The sequence below is a fragment of the Chionomys nivalis genome, chromosome 21 (genome assembly GCF_950005125.1).
Source record: "Chionomys nivalis chromosome 21, mChiNiv1.1, whole genome shotgun sequence".
Taxonomy (NCBI): domain Eukaryota; kingdom Metazoa; phylum Chordata; class Mammalia; order Rodentia; family Cricetidae; genus Chionomys; species Chionomys nivalis.
In genome coordinates, this window is record NC_080106.1 from 11,960,286 (window position 1) to 11,974,806 (window position 14,521).

General features: G+C 53.4%; 1 protein-coding gene across 2 annotated transcripts in view; it reads right to left on the bottom strand.

The window, feature by feature from the left end:
* Positions 1–14,521, bottom strand: part of Cmip (c-Maf inducing protein) — a 193,675-nt gene that overhangs the window by 17,836 nt on the left and 161,318 nt on the right. For both annotated transcript variants that reach the window (XM_057753570.1, XM_057753571.1), the window contains 4 exons: positions 11,561–11,641; positions 7,722–7,825; positions 6,967–7,071; positions 1,356–1,709 (listed from right to left, as the gene is read on the bottom strand). In XM_057753570.1, the coding sequence (XP_057609553.1) occupies positions 1,356–1,709; positions 6,967–7,071; positions 7,722–7,825; positions 11,561–11,641 (644 nt within the window). The remainder of the gene's footprint in view (positions 1–1,355; positions 1,710–6,966; positions 7,072–7,721; positions 7,826–11,560; positions 11,642–14,521) is intronic.

Sequence of the window (14,521 nt, forward strand, 5' to 3'; positions counted from 1 at the left end):
AGATGACCTAAGCCTGCTTTCCTTGACACAAAACTTACTGGAGCCCTCTGAACCACACAGGATTATTGAGATCCAGCAAGTCTGAGGGCCTGCGGACCACAGATCTAGGAGCCAGCCTGGCTTGACAAAGTTTAGAAACTTGGTCTCATTCTAGTGTGACCCTTCTTGGCTTTATCAGACTGTTCTAGGCCTGGACATGGCCCCTGACCCCCCGCCCATGCCCTGGACTTGCAGCAGAGCAGAAGTTCTGGTCAAGCAGGTGGAGCAGAACACTCATTCATGAACGTTTGTAAAGGAGGTAACATCTGTCAGCGGTGAGAGGCCTTTCAGGCATGCACGCTCCGGGGGGGGCGGGGGTTACCCACATGGCAAGGTGCCTGGGGCCCACGGGAGACAGCCCAAGGCAGCCAGCTCTGACCTGGAAGGCTGCTGCCACGAGTGTAGCTCAGAGAGGAGCCCACAGCCAAGAGCCTGGGGAGGCTCAGAGTGCTGTGATTTGGCCAGGAAAGAAATGAGATTCCTCTCTGCCTTATGGAAACCTGGATCTGAGCTCGGTTCTTGGTGCTCTGAAGGGATTTTGGAAGTTTCTTCCTTTGGCTGTAGAATCAATAAACTGGGTTGTACCCTCCCTCGGCCTTAGCCGAGGGGACACAAAGAGGCTGGCACTGATTTTGAAGAGCCCCCTCGTCCTCTTGAGGACAACAGGAAGTACAGACAGGTGAATGCTACCACCACATTCTCCCTCAATTACAGGAATCCTTGGTCTAACTAACCATGTATACACATGTGCACACCATCAGCTTTAGACACCACAGTCCTTATCTGGGAGCACAAAATACCCTGTTGTGCCCTCCTGCATCCCACATTCTGGTTTACAAGTCAGGTGGGCAGAATGCCCCAATGGGCTCTCACCTCCCACCTCTCCCGTTCTGGTTTATGAGTCAGGTGGCTGGAAACACACCTCTACCCAGGAGGCAGTGTGACTAGGACTGAGAATAAACAGAAGCTAAAAGACTACAGGATGCTGGAGATGCTGGAGGACCGCGCCCCCCCCCCATTCGCAGATACACTTGACTTTTTGCTTTGTTTTTGAAATAAGGGCTCACTCAGTAGCACATGTTGACCTGGTAACCACTATATAAAACCCAGGTAGCCCTTGAACTTGTTGCCATCTTCCTGCCTTAGTATCGGAACACTCTTGCCTCTAATACACTTGCCTCTATGCACATCTAACTTGAGTGTGCACACACAGGCTCCTCGGCCACAGCCACCCCTACAGGACTCAGGCTGGCAGCAGGACCAGCCTCCCAGCACTGCCATCCCCACAGCAGTGGAGCGGGTTCCGGGGTACTCACAGCAGCTTAAGGATCTCCACGTGGCAGCCGAGTGTGCGGCCGGCCTGGGGGCCCAGCTCGATGCTCATGGTGCCACATGCTGGGCTCACCATGAGGCAGTCGATGAGGTTGGGCTCACTGTCGTTGCCCGTGCTGGCCGTCAGCGCCGGCTTGGCAGTGCTGGTGCGCTCCACCTCCACGTGGACCTCGCTGGAGGCCACAACCACCGACTTGAGCCGTGGCTCCGACAGTGTGGCTTCCTGAGACACCAGGTCGGGGCTGGGGTGCAGCAGGCGCAGAGGTAAGGTGGGCTTCCGGTCGCATGGTTGCTGGCAGCCGTTCCGGATCTCCTTCAGACTGGGGGAGTTGTCACGGCTGGAGAGGGAGAAGAGAAACGTCAAGTGTGGGCAGGGGTCAGCCTTGGCAATCAGAAAACCCAGCACTGAGCAGAGATGAATGAATGTCTATACTTGGGATGCTGAGGCAGGAGGATGTCTGCAAGTTTAAGGCTAGTCTAGACTACATAGTCAGTCCCCATCTCAGCAAAGGAAACTGAAAACCAGAGGCCACTGGTGACACAAGCCCAGATTTCCTGAGTGTTCACACATCAGCTCAGGGGAGCTTCAGGTTCCTCTAAAAGCCCTGAAAAAGGACCACAAATGTAGAGCTGTCATGAAGTCCATTAGGACTGAAGAAGTGGAACGGGTGTGCACAGCTCTGGAAGAGGAGCACTGAATCTGGAGTCCAGACCTGTCTGCCATCTCCATAACCCATCACAGCTTAGCATAGTGGGCACTCAACATACACCTGATCAACAAATGGGCATTCACCTGTGACAGGCACCTAGCTCTGGTGCGGCTGTACCAGCGCCACTCCATGCTGTGACAGCCACCTAGTGCTGGTGCAGCCAGACAATGTCACCCCACGCTATGACAGCCACTTAGCTCTGGTACAAGTGTACCAATGCCACCCCATGCTCTTGACAGCCACGTCACAATGGTGCAACGAGACCAACACCACCCCATGCTGTGACAGCCACCTAGCACTGGTGCAACCCAGACCAATGCTACTCCCCACTGTGACAGCCACCTAGTACCTAGTGCACCCAGACCAAAGCCACCCCCCACTGTGACAGTCACCTATCACCGGTACACCCATACCAACACTACCCTTGGATCTTTCCTGATACACCTGTGAGACTTGAGCAATCCAGTCCTGCTCCACTTGTTCTCTGAGGTGAAGCTGCCCCTCCCACCTTGATGCCACCATGCCCTTCAGGGCCCATTTCATTGCCTGCCCAGCCAGGTGAGAAAACACAGCATCCACCCTTCTCCTAGGAGCTAACAGTCCATGTCCATGGCTCCTAAGACCCACATTCTGGTGAGCCTGGACTCTCCATGGGTCCTTTTGGAGACCCCCCCACCACCTCTACATTCTGGCACCTCCAACTGCCTGGAGGTTTCTAATGCTTGTGCCAGGTGTCATAGGGTGGTAACTGAGGAATTGGGCTTTTGGGCCACAGTTGCTTAGAAAACATGAGATCAAATACTGCTGTCTGGAACTTCTTTGCAGCAGGACCTGTCGGAGCCCTGACCTGATAAAGCTCCTTCCAAAGCTCCCCTCAATTCCCGGGACAGCATCCTCAGGCATGGCGACAGCAACAACAGGTTCTGGGGCTGGTGTCCATGCTGCCGGGCACCAGGTTTTACACAGGCTCTCACAGATACAATCTCCCAGGGGCATGGGAGTCAGACTCCATGGGGCTAAGTGACTTCTCTCAACGTCACAGCCTCTGAGTCTGAGCAGCTGGATCTGGAACTTGCCCTTTGCTCTAGGAGCTAAGGTACCACCAAAAAGTTAAGTTTCCAAGACTGCAGGTTTCTCCTCCAGGAAGTCCCCTTTGATTTCCTCTTCCTGCCACGGACATGTTCCTCGCCTGAACTCCAAAAGCTTATCTTTTTTCTAGTGGACACTACCTTTTCCTCAACCAGGGAACTTCTGAAACATCCCGACTCAAGGAGCTCAGCCCTAGGGAGGCGGACACAAACAAATGTCTGGGCTTCCACAGGACTAAGCATAGCAACCTAGTTCAATCCTTACTTAGACGCTGCATGGTGACAGTTTAGAACGACTCTTTTAAGTCATTCTCTGGCCACATGAGCCTTCCGGCAACAAATAAACAATCAAACGCAAAAAAGAAAAAATTAGTGCTTACAAAAAGAAAAAAGGAAATAAAGAAAAAAGAAAGAGCTACTTGCTTAGGTCCCTCTCATACCTGTCACACGTGCGCCACGTCCCCAAAGAGAAGCAAGCACAAGCATGCTTTGGTGTAGAGGGCTGGGCCTCGCACTGGCGTTCCACATGGCAGCCCCAGGGCCATGTGCAGAACAAATTCGGGGAAGGCCTGAATTCATTTTGCACCTGCTGTGAGCTAGGGCTGAGTGCAGCCCACTGAGGGCGCTCAATAAACACATTTTGGCTTTGCTGGGGGAAAGCAATCACTGGCTTCTGGAAACCTGTGAACTCCACAGTGGGCGGAAGCCGCATGTGGTCTGTGAGGTGGGGCCTGTGCATCTCCGTGGGCTCAGACCTCATCTGCTCCCCCGTGCTCGGCACTCCAGCTCCCTCTGTTTGCCTCTGCTGGGGTCGAGGAGTGGATTTTCAAGGCCTCTTGGCTCTGCTCGGTGATTTTCCAGACAGCCATGCTAACCTGGGTCAGGCTGTCTGTTCTTTGAGTGCAGAACATCGTGTGCTCACGGGGAGTGGTGCGGAGGCCTGGAGGACACTGGGAGGGACTGACCAATGGGCCAAAAGGAAACAACTCGGCAGAACCAGGCCTGGAGGAGGGGGGGAGTCGTGCCATCAGCTGGGACCCCCAACTCTCGAGGACTTCCAAAGGCTCAGCTGCGCTCCGTTGGGAGCCAAGGCCAGCCTGCGTGGGAGGAACAGCAACCTATTGTATCTGCCTCACGCCTTCATCATGACGGTCCCTCATGATGGAGGCTCTGCAGCCCGTCTCTCACCCAGCAGCAGGAGAGGGGTAGAGCTGGAAGGGAAATCCCCATAACAATCCTCCGCTACCTAAACTTACTGTTGACTCACCCATGTTCTCAGAAAATGTAACCTAGGCCACCTTCCTCTTAAGCGTGTCCTCTGGCTCAGCATCTGCCACGGGTCAGTCTGCAAACCTTGCGCCCCACACCCACACACTGAACCTAAACCTAATTTTTATTCGTGTCATTAGTGTGCATATGAGTGAACGTGGTGTCGTGTGAGTATGCCTGTTTGCATGTGTGTGGGTGCCTGTATGTGTGGGTACACGTAGTGGCCAGGTGCCAATGCTGGGTGTCTTCCTTTATCACTCCCCACCTTATCTACTGAAGGAGAGTCTCTCATTCGAACCCAGAACCTGCCGATTTCCCTGGCCCAGCTAGCCAGTTTGCTCTGGGGGGACCCATCACATCGCTCGGGGTTACAAGTGGCTCCATGCCCACTCATAAAAGCCCAGCTTTTACAGGGGCTCTAGAGATCTGAACTCTAGTCCTCACACTTGGACAGCAAGTACTTGACCTGTCGAGCGCTACCTGCTGCCGACAGACACCATCCCAGGGGAGGTTCCTTCTTCTTCATCTTTGGCTTCTCTGTCTCTGGTCTTAGCCACACTAATTACCTTGGCTCCTCCTCTGCAGGGACCCTCTGCCTGTGAGTAGCAAACAGACTCCCAAATCTCCCGCCAATAAAGTCTGCGTGTAACTTCAGCAGGCCGGGCAGCTACCTCTGCGGCAGGTGTTCAGGACCACAGATAGGAAAATGCTGTGATGGCCATCAAGAGCCACCCCTGGGCCTTTGCATATGCTGTTCCCTCTGCCCGATACTCCTCTTCCTCCTTCTTGCCTCCCTACTTGTCTGGCGGTCTTGTCTTCATAGCGCCTCCCTGAAGGACCCTTCTAACTTTCTTCTGGCAAGAGTTCTCTTCTGTGGCTAGGGGTCCAAACAAACACCTCCAAGAACACACCAATTAGTCAGGAAAGGCAGCAGGGCCAGGGTATCCTTTCCTTCTTTTTTCTAAGCTGTAGAGCCCCTGTCTTGTGCTGGCAAAAAGCCAACAGCCACTTCTCTAGGACAAAAGTGCCCCCCTCCCCGTCTATAGCAGCATCAGCCAATTGCTTTGGTGTAAATCCCACCTCACATGACCCCATGCTGCTGAGGTGATGTCACCACCAACTGTGGGACATCCTGAGACAGACAGGAGCTGGTATTCCTATGGGACGGAGCGCCACAGCCTTTGAGCTGACCCCTGGGATGTGGCCACCCTTTCCAAAACAAAGAAATAGTTTATTATTGCCTGAGGTCTCCTCGCGATGTCAGGACCAGGACCAAGAACAACAATCCTCCCCTCTCGCACTCTGCTACCTAGGAACACCCCCATCTGTCACCACCCCTTTCCTGTCCTTCTTTGCCTGCTGGTTTTAGTAGCGCTATTTGCTCAAGGCCAATAACCCCAAAGGCACTCGGGCCCTTTTGTTGAGAGAATACCTCAGTACGTCTTTCCCCCCCCTCCCCCCCCCGGACACCGCCCCACTCTGATGGAGTCTAGACAGTGGGGGTCCCTTGGAATTGTGTAGCGTTTCAACTGAACAACCAGGTAACTGCAGCAGACTCCACCATGTCCTGCATCGGCCTCTGAGGACCTAAGAGACTACCATAGAAAGCTGCCTACAGATCATTGGTACCTGTGTGCCCCTAAACAGCCTCAACCAGGACAAACGGGGTCAGTATCGAAACTGGGTGGGGGGTGGGGGTGACAAAGCCTATAACAAGTGTGCCACGCCTAGTCTCCTGCATCAGGGGTCCCAGGTGAGGGACACAGCAACTGCCCCCAGTAGCCGCAGGTGCCACCTACATCCTAGGCACTTAAGTCTTCCTGGGGCTCCTCTCCCAGGCAAGCACCCATAGTAAGCCGCTTCTGGCTCCCTCACTACTCCGATTCACCATGTGCATGCCTGTCTCCCCACCTGACAGGTTCTGGTGTAGTCAGAGATCCATACGTGTCCCCCAAGAACAGTCACCCCAGGAGGGGAAATGCTCTCAGGCACAAGGCAGTCACTTCCTAGGGTCACTGAACATGGTACTCTTCTGCAGCAGGCTCTTGAGAAACACCAAGACCCATGTTCCAAAATGGCAGGGCTGGGGACACGCCTAATGCCCCCTCCCCTATGCACACACAAGTACACACGTGCATACACGCATCTGTTTCTCTTTTTTTGTGAGACAGGTTCTCACTATGTAGCCCTAAACCTGCAATCCTCCTGCCTCAGCCTCCAGGGTGCTGGAATGACAAGTGCCCAGAGTGAGAAACCTTTAGCATAAAATACTCGTAACTAGAGCCCAGGTGCCTTGTGGCCTTGCAGTGACTGATACCGGATGTCACGTTGCCTTCTCAGCCCTACACCAGGGCTGGGCCCACACCAATGGGCCGAGGCATTGGGCAAACAACATAAAGTCAAGGCGGCAACAGCCGCTCCACCTTCCCACAGGAGAGGGGTGACCAGCCACCCTCTTCAGCAACACACTCCCAGGACAAGGTGGCACTGCGCCCCCACCCAGACCAGCGCAGCACAGTAACACTGACCTGTTGATGAACTCTTCATAGCAGGAGTAGATGGCAGCCAGGCACACAGCCACAAGGTTGGGCAGGACCCGGGGATGTGGGCAGTGCCCTGTGGGGCCATGCATGCTGGAAGAGAGCAGAGGGACGGTGAGGAGGCTGTGGAGTAACCGTTGGCCTGAGGTAGGGCTGAGGTGCTAAGGTACTGCCCAGGTGTGAGACCGCCTGCTCTGCCAGCCCTGTGGAGGCCAGGTGGCAAGCCTGTGCCATGTGGCTGATGACTTAGGCCTACAGTCCTGGCTAAGAATGGGCACAGCTGGGGGCTAGCTGAGCAGCCTGGCCAGCAACCCCTACACCCTGAGCTGTGTGGAAAGAGACAGGCCCTCCTCAGTTCACGAGAACATTTGAGAAGGAAACCTCACAGAAAATAGGTCAAGGTTAGAAGGCAGTGAGCGCTGTTTTTGTCCCTGGTCCATGTTAAACACCCACAGTCCCAGGGAACGGGGGTACAGAGACAAGCACATGATCCAGGAGATCCCCTCCAGGAGGCTAAGGGCTTCCTCCTGAGTTATTTATTTGCACAACCATATCCTGGGATCACAGAGGAACAATGACAGGCTCAGTGTCATGCAACAAGCAAGTAGCTGGGACCATGCAGGGCTGGGAGAATCCAGTGGAGTGTGCCTCCTACAAGGTGAGACACTGATCGTCCCTGTGTATCACAAACCAGGTAGTGTGGGTCAGGGAGAGGAGGGGGTGGGCGGGTAGGTAGGACACACCTTTGAATGAACTTCTTGACCACTTCCATGCCTGCATTGAGCTCATTCAGGGCGAGAATGTACTCCTGGGTGAAGAGCCTCAGCCTTGGGCACTTCCCGAAGTCCTGCAGGGACAACAAAGGCAGAGTTATGGAGGCCTGACTAGCAGGAGCTGCGGAAGGCAGACAGCACACACCTGCACTCACACCTCTAATGACCCCCATGGTGAGGAGGGGTCCTGGTGCAGGCTGCACGTTCCCACCCCACAGCTCTGCCGGGCAGGCAGAGGTCAAGTTCAGGTCCTCCGCTGGACCTTGAGTGGCAGATGTCCCGCCTGGTCCCTGGTCACCCTGGGAAACTATAAGTTCTTTGGAGGTAGCCACCTGCATCTCCGAGCTGGTGTCTGAGGCACTCAGCCATCAGAGAGACTCCAGTGTAGTTACAGTGAGGGGGGTCATTCATTCCTGGGGTTGGGAGTAGATAACTTGGTTCCGGGCAAGTGTAGTTCCACGTACCCTGCTACAGGCAGAGATGAGACACTAACTTTCTCCCTAGTGAAGGAGTGAGAGGGGAAGCTGGCTTTGGAGTGGCAATGGACGAGGCATAGTCCCTCAGGGGTTTCCTTTGGTTTGGTAGACCTCAGACACCCCTGGTCTCCAGAGCAAAGAGTGTCTGAAGACCACAACTACCTTCAAAGACACGGGGGACGCTAGGAATGATGGCGTGCGATCCTAGCTCTTGAGCGGCTGAGGCAGGAAGTTTGTGAGTCTGAGACCGTCTGGGTTCCACAGTGAGACCCATGTGCAAACAAGGATGCTAGTGGTGACTGGGAGCTGGAAGGAGATGTGGGTGTTAGGCGTGGGAGTGCAGGAAGGCAGGCAGTGTGTAAGAACACAGCGAGGGAAGGGCAGTGTGGCTGCGTCACTGAAGGTGGGTCAGGGAGGAGGCAGCAGCAATGAGGAGGAAGATGGGCACTTAAAAAGGCAACACTCCTAACCTGGGGGACAGCCGCATCGAGAGCCACAGGCGCCCATCTGTGACTGCACTTGAGGCTTAATTATGGGCCCTGGCCAAGGACAAAGGGATTCTTCCTGCTCTAGCCGGGTGGCATAATATGAGAGTGACATCAGCAGGTGTGGGCAGAGCAAGCCCGACCAGGAGGGAGAAGCCAAGTACCTAGAGTGGAGCAGGGGCTTGGTGAGTCCTGGACTTGTCTAGAGAAATGGGCGATGAAGGAAGAGGGAAGCACTCTTAGAAAAGGCCTTTCAGGTCTTACTGTCCATCTGTGCTCACTCTCACGCTCACTGAGGGGTGGGATGGCGAACATCGACAGGTACCAGCCCGCAGTGCCCTGCCATAGGTGTACAGTCTTGTCAGTGGGAGGAAGGACACACTCTTGCTTCAGCTCTGGAAAAATGATGCATTTGGCCAGCAAGAGGGTGACAGTTGGTGTTACCCAACTCATCCTCCCCGGCTCAACAGGGACCTATTGAAAAATCACCTTGCGGCTCAGTGGCAGAGCCCTGGGTTCAATCCCCAGCACAGGAGTCGGGGTGTTGCTTTACTTACAGCGTGCTCTCTAAGGTCGTTTGTTTACACAGGGGAAGAACAGAACCCAGGGAGGAGCCTAAGCAGTGTGCACACACATTCACACACAGGCACGCGAGCAGACGGAGGGCGTGCACACATACGACACTGAGCTAGGAATGGAGTCCAGCAGACAGACTCTGAGGCAGGTCATCTGGCCTTCCTGTCTAGGGAGATGCCCTCAGTTCTCCATTCTCTGACAAGAGGTGACGGAAAAGCTGTGTGGCCTCAGCCTGTCAAGCCAACCTGGGCTGCTCTGAAGGGCCCTGTGGGATGAAGGACGGTGAACCCATCTCTACCCCCTTCGCCTCTAGGGCCGCATGAGTCTGCAGACACTGCTTCCCTGAGCCCTGTTAAGGATGTGTGGTCATGAGACTCTAAGCCGCGGCTTTACGTTTCCCGCTCTTCCCTGGTTCCTTTCTGTGCTTCCTGTCAACCTGAGTATGGCCAAGATCCTCCAAGAGTCAAACGTGGCCCAGATAGTTAATGTCCCTGATGCCTGTGGGGGTTGAGGGGACATCATTTAAAGGCCAGGCCAGCAGACAACGTAAATTATGCATTTGCCCTGGAGGTATTTCTTATTTGTATTGAAAATATTACCCCACGGTCACTCCTGGAAGCCCATGAAATGAACCAAGCACAAGGCTAACAGTGCGTGGCTGAGCCCTTGGGGGCCAGACTGTTGACTTTTCCCTTTAAGGCCGCTTCCCCAAAGAACCCTTATGAGATGTTTATTGACTACCAACGAAAATGCAGAATTGCTTATGCCCTCGAGTAGCAGGATCTATTCATGGTACCCACACGATTCCCAGTTGTTCCTACTGCCTAGAGCACTAAGTAGCAAAACTCTCCCTGAGGCTGCAGGTCTGCCACACTCGATTAATGATGTCTGTCACAAATACAGCCAGCGGGGTAGTGCGACTGCCAAGCACTTCCACTCCTGACTAGGGGAGGGGTTGCACTATGCACACCTCCCACTACCACCAGGGGTTTGCTGAGAGCACAGGATAGTGTGCGGCACATGGACTGATTTTCCAGGTTGCCTTTTCTCAGTCTTTTCATGTACCCAGGCAACCTTAAAAAAATCCAGCCAGCCAATGGCTGGCACAGGACCACTTGAGGTGACTGACCTTAGATGTCCACTCTCCGTATCATACACACTCGCGGCGACACAGACCCTGTGACCCTGCCTAGTCTTTCGGGTCTCAGACTTCTATGTATACCATGTCAGAGAGCTGTCACTGAGTTAATGACACCATGTTGTTTGGCTCCAAAAAGGTGCAAATTAAATCTCCAGGAACATGTTTGTTATTCTTAGGCCTTGTCTGCGTTGCAGGCCTGTGGTCAGCCAGCAGGTCTTGGCCGTTGAGTCTCACTTGCCCTCCGTGTAGTACTGAGAAAATAAGTGCCATACAGATGTTGATTGCTGGGTCCTTGAAGGGGAAAATTAAGTTCCGTCTTGTATGTTTTCAAAAACGAACTAAACTATATTCCCTTTTGATTTCCATCACTTCCCCCTAACATGAGTGCCTCGCCACCTTAGCAAAAGACAGGGCCTCATGCAGAATGCACTAGCCTTAAATTCATCATGTAGTTGAGAATTCACTGGCCTGCCTTCGCCTCCCCAGGGCTAGGATTGGAGGGGTACATTACCACACCTGGTTTATGAGGCGCTGGAGACAGACCCTAGGGCCTCATGCATGCTTAACGACATCTCCAGCCCTTTCAATGCCCTCTGTCTGTTCTGGGATGGCACGTGACAGTTGTCCTATGTCCTTCCTCTGGCCTGGGCAAAAGCTCACACTTTCCTTATTTTAGTGACCTGGGCAGATATTTTGTTTCCTAAGATTGGACCGGGGCGACAGGCTACAAGGGGAAAGATCCTCGGGGTAAGGGTCCAGCGGTCACCACTGTGATGTTGATACTTATGCAAAGGCCACATTTTCTAGGCTTTTCCCACTGAAGCTGCTCTCACCCCTCTCCACACCCTGCCCTCCAGAAGGAAGCCACTGCGCTTGCCCATCCTTCGAGAGTGAAGAGTCCCACTCCACATCCTGGAGAGCTGAGTACAGCCTATGCCCCAATAGTGGGGACCACTCTGTATGGAAGCCACGCCCCCAGCCACAACATCTTTTCTCACCTACTGGAGAAAGATTTTCCTGCCTGCTTTCGTGAAGGAAAACAACAGCCCTGGAGAGCAGGCTACACACAGCCGCAGCTCCTGAAATAAGCACCGGCCACACCCGCCCGCCTGAGGCTGTCCAGTCACTCACCATGTTATGCTTAAGGATCCTCTGAACCACCGGAGTGAACACCTCGATGACCACCATAGACCGGGGCCGCTCTCTGCAGTGCTGGGGGGAGAGGGACATAGTCAGTGCAGGCTGGGGGAGCCCCACCCACAGCCCGCTGCTCCTAGAGGCCAGGGGAAGTCACCAAGCCCAACAAGGACGTAGATTCCCTTATGAATGTGGCCACAGCTTACTTAGGAAAACCGTATGCTTTAGAGCAGGCTGAGGCTCACAGCAAAATCACCAAGTGGAGACGTGTCACGGTTTCCCCATCTGCCAACCGCTCACAGTACACTTGTTGCAAGTGATTAGCCTATACAGGCATGTCACAGGGCCCAGTCTACACCAGGGTGGTCTCTGGGTATACATTCTAAGGGTCTGGATCCATGGCCAAGAATACACATCACCATGACAGTAGTATATAGCAGTTCTGCCTTGAACTCCGTTTGCCTAGCGCCTTGCCCTTCCTCCAGCCTTTGCAACCACTGAACTCCGAACCTCCCTAGCAGCCTGCCCCACCAGAGCTGTATGCAGAGGTGAACAGGGCATGTCTGAAACGAGGAGACGGAAGAGTAGTCGATTCTTTTTCTTTTTCAATGTTTTCATGCAAGGTTTTCAGTGTACCGATTTTGACAGCTTCCTGGTCCTGGCGTCATGCCAGCTCTTGAAGTTTTGGGTTTTAGAGCATCATGGATTTCAGATTTGGGGACTATAGATTCTTAACTCATAGCAGAAATCACAAAGACACGCATGCTGCGCAGCATGGTGTTCCCGAGTGCTAACACTCCCAGGGTGTGAGGCTAGTGTTCCCTGCTGGCTGGCTGCAGCCCCACTCTTTGCCCCCTTCCTCTTTTGAGACAGTGTCTCACTAGGTAGTTCAGGCTATCCTCCTGCCTCAGTCTTCCCACCGCTGGGATTACAGATGTGCACCATCACACCTGGCTCCTCATTTCTTGGTAATGCTGAGGAAGAGTGCCCTGATGGGGCCCGGGGAAAAGACTCAGTAAAACACGTGCTGGGTGCCATCCTCAGACCCCAGGCACGAGGCAGGAGGAACGGTTCCATGGTTATGAGGGAATTAAGTCAGAAAGGCTAAAGCTGCAAAAGATACGAGTTTGGTTCCCAGCACCCACCCCTGGCAGTTCCCAGCCACCAGTAAAGTCCAGCTCCAGGGAAGCTGGTGCCCTCTTCTGGCCTCCATGGGAACCCACAGAAATAAAACATGTGACCTACATTTACACATAAATAAAAATGAAAACCAAAATGCTTGTAATTCCAGCATCGGAGAGGAAGAGACACGAAGGGGCTCGCTGGTCAGCAAGCCTAGCCAATTGGCAAGCCCCACCTCAGTGAAGAAATCCCGTTGTTAAAACACAAAATCTGCCCGAGGAAAGGCACTTGAGGCTGTCCTCTGACTTCTACATACACGTGTATACATGTGCATGTACTCAGGCACACGCATCCACAGATCCCATATTACAGGCGGACCAGAGTTAATTCATCCACTCATGGAGGAACACCTCGGCTACTTCAGAGTTCTGGAAACTGACTAAAGCCGCTATACACATCTGTGGGTGGACTTAGGTTTCTAACTCGACTGGGTAAAAACCACGGGGCATCCTGCTTTTCTTTTACTAAGTAAGGAAAAAAATAAGAAAAAAAAAAAACTAGATGGGATAGGATCTTTTGTTGCTTTTGGTTTGACCTCGAATGTTCTGGACCATTTCAGATGGGTCTTTTCTTCCTCGAATTGCATTCCTTATGTAAGATCCAGCAGGGCTGTCTGAGAAGCTGAAGAACATTCTGGATGTGGGGCAGCCTCTGACTTTCCAGTGGCTGCTGTCAGTATCTTGCAGAAGTCCGCAGGCCAAGCTTGGCTCTTCCTTCCTCACCATCATGGAGTCCCTCACACTAGCATTTAAGACAGCGGCTCACATAGCCCAGGTTAGCCTGGAATTTACTGTGTAGCCACGGATGACTCTGACACTCTGATTCTCCCGTCTTCATCTCTCGAGTGCCGGGAATTACAGATGTGAGCGGTCACCCCAGTTTTATGCAGCAGTAGGAATCAACGTGAGGTTCGGTGCATCTGTGCTAGGGAAGCTACACCCTCCGTCCCCTGGTGCCTTGTCTTGAAGAAGCTGAGCAGACAAGCTTGCTTGCCCCACTGACCTTACCCCACTGACCTGATTGTACATATGAGCCCCATAGCCCCAGAGGAATTCTATCTGCAGCTCTTAGTGAGACCAACGGACCTGGGAGAAAGAGCCCAGGGCTTTTCTGGGAAATGAGAACAGCAAAATTTCCTCAGGCCTTTGTGTTGCGGGGGGGGGGGGGGGGGGGGCCTGGAAGTCCACCATCAAGGACTGTCTAGAGCCTCCTCAGAGAGGCCCTGGGCGCTGGTGGGGAGGCCATTCAAGCTATAAAACTCCTCTCTCTGGACTTAGCCTCCAGGGGGAAGACAGCCTGAAGCCCTAGGCAGTGGGCAGATCCTCACCTCTTCCAGTTAGGTTCCAGTAGGGATTGCCTGGCAAGGTCTGTTTTCTTCTACTTTACTTCCTGCTAGCAGGGACCCCAGGGAAAGACTTACTTTGGGGGTCTGGTGAAGCACAGCAGGTAAGGCCACCAAGCCTGACAACCTGAGTCTGATCCCCCAAATCTACAAGGTGGGAAGAAAGCACCAACTCCAACAAGTTATCCTGTGACCCCCAACACACTCATCACAGCACAGGTATGCACAAACACATAGAATAGGTAATACATTTTTAAAAAGACTTTGAACACAGGTCAATTTTCTGGAATAAACATTTGTAACTATACGATCGGAAAAACCACAAGCTTGAGAGGCCTGCTTGGGGGCTTGCATGAATAAAACTCAGCAGCAGGCTGTGAAGAAGCTAACTGATCCAACAGGAGCCTAAGGCTCGGCCTTTCTTACTCCAC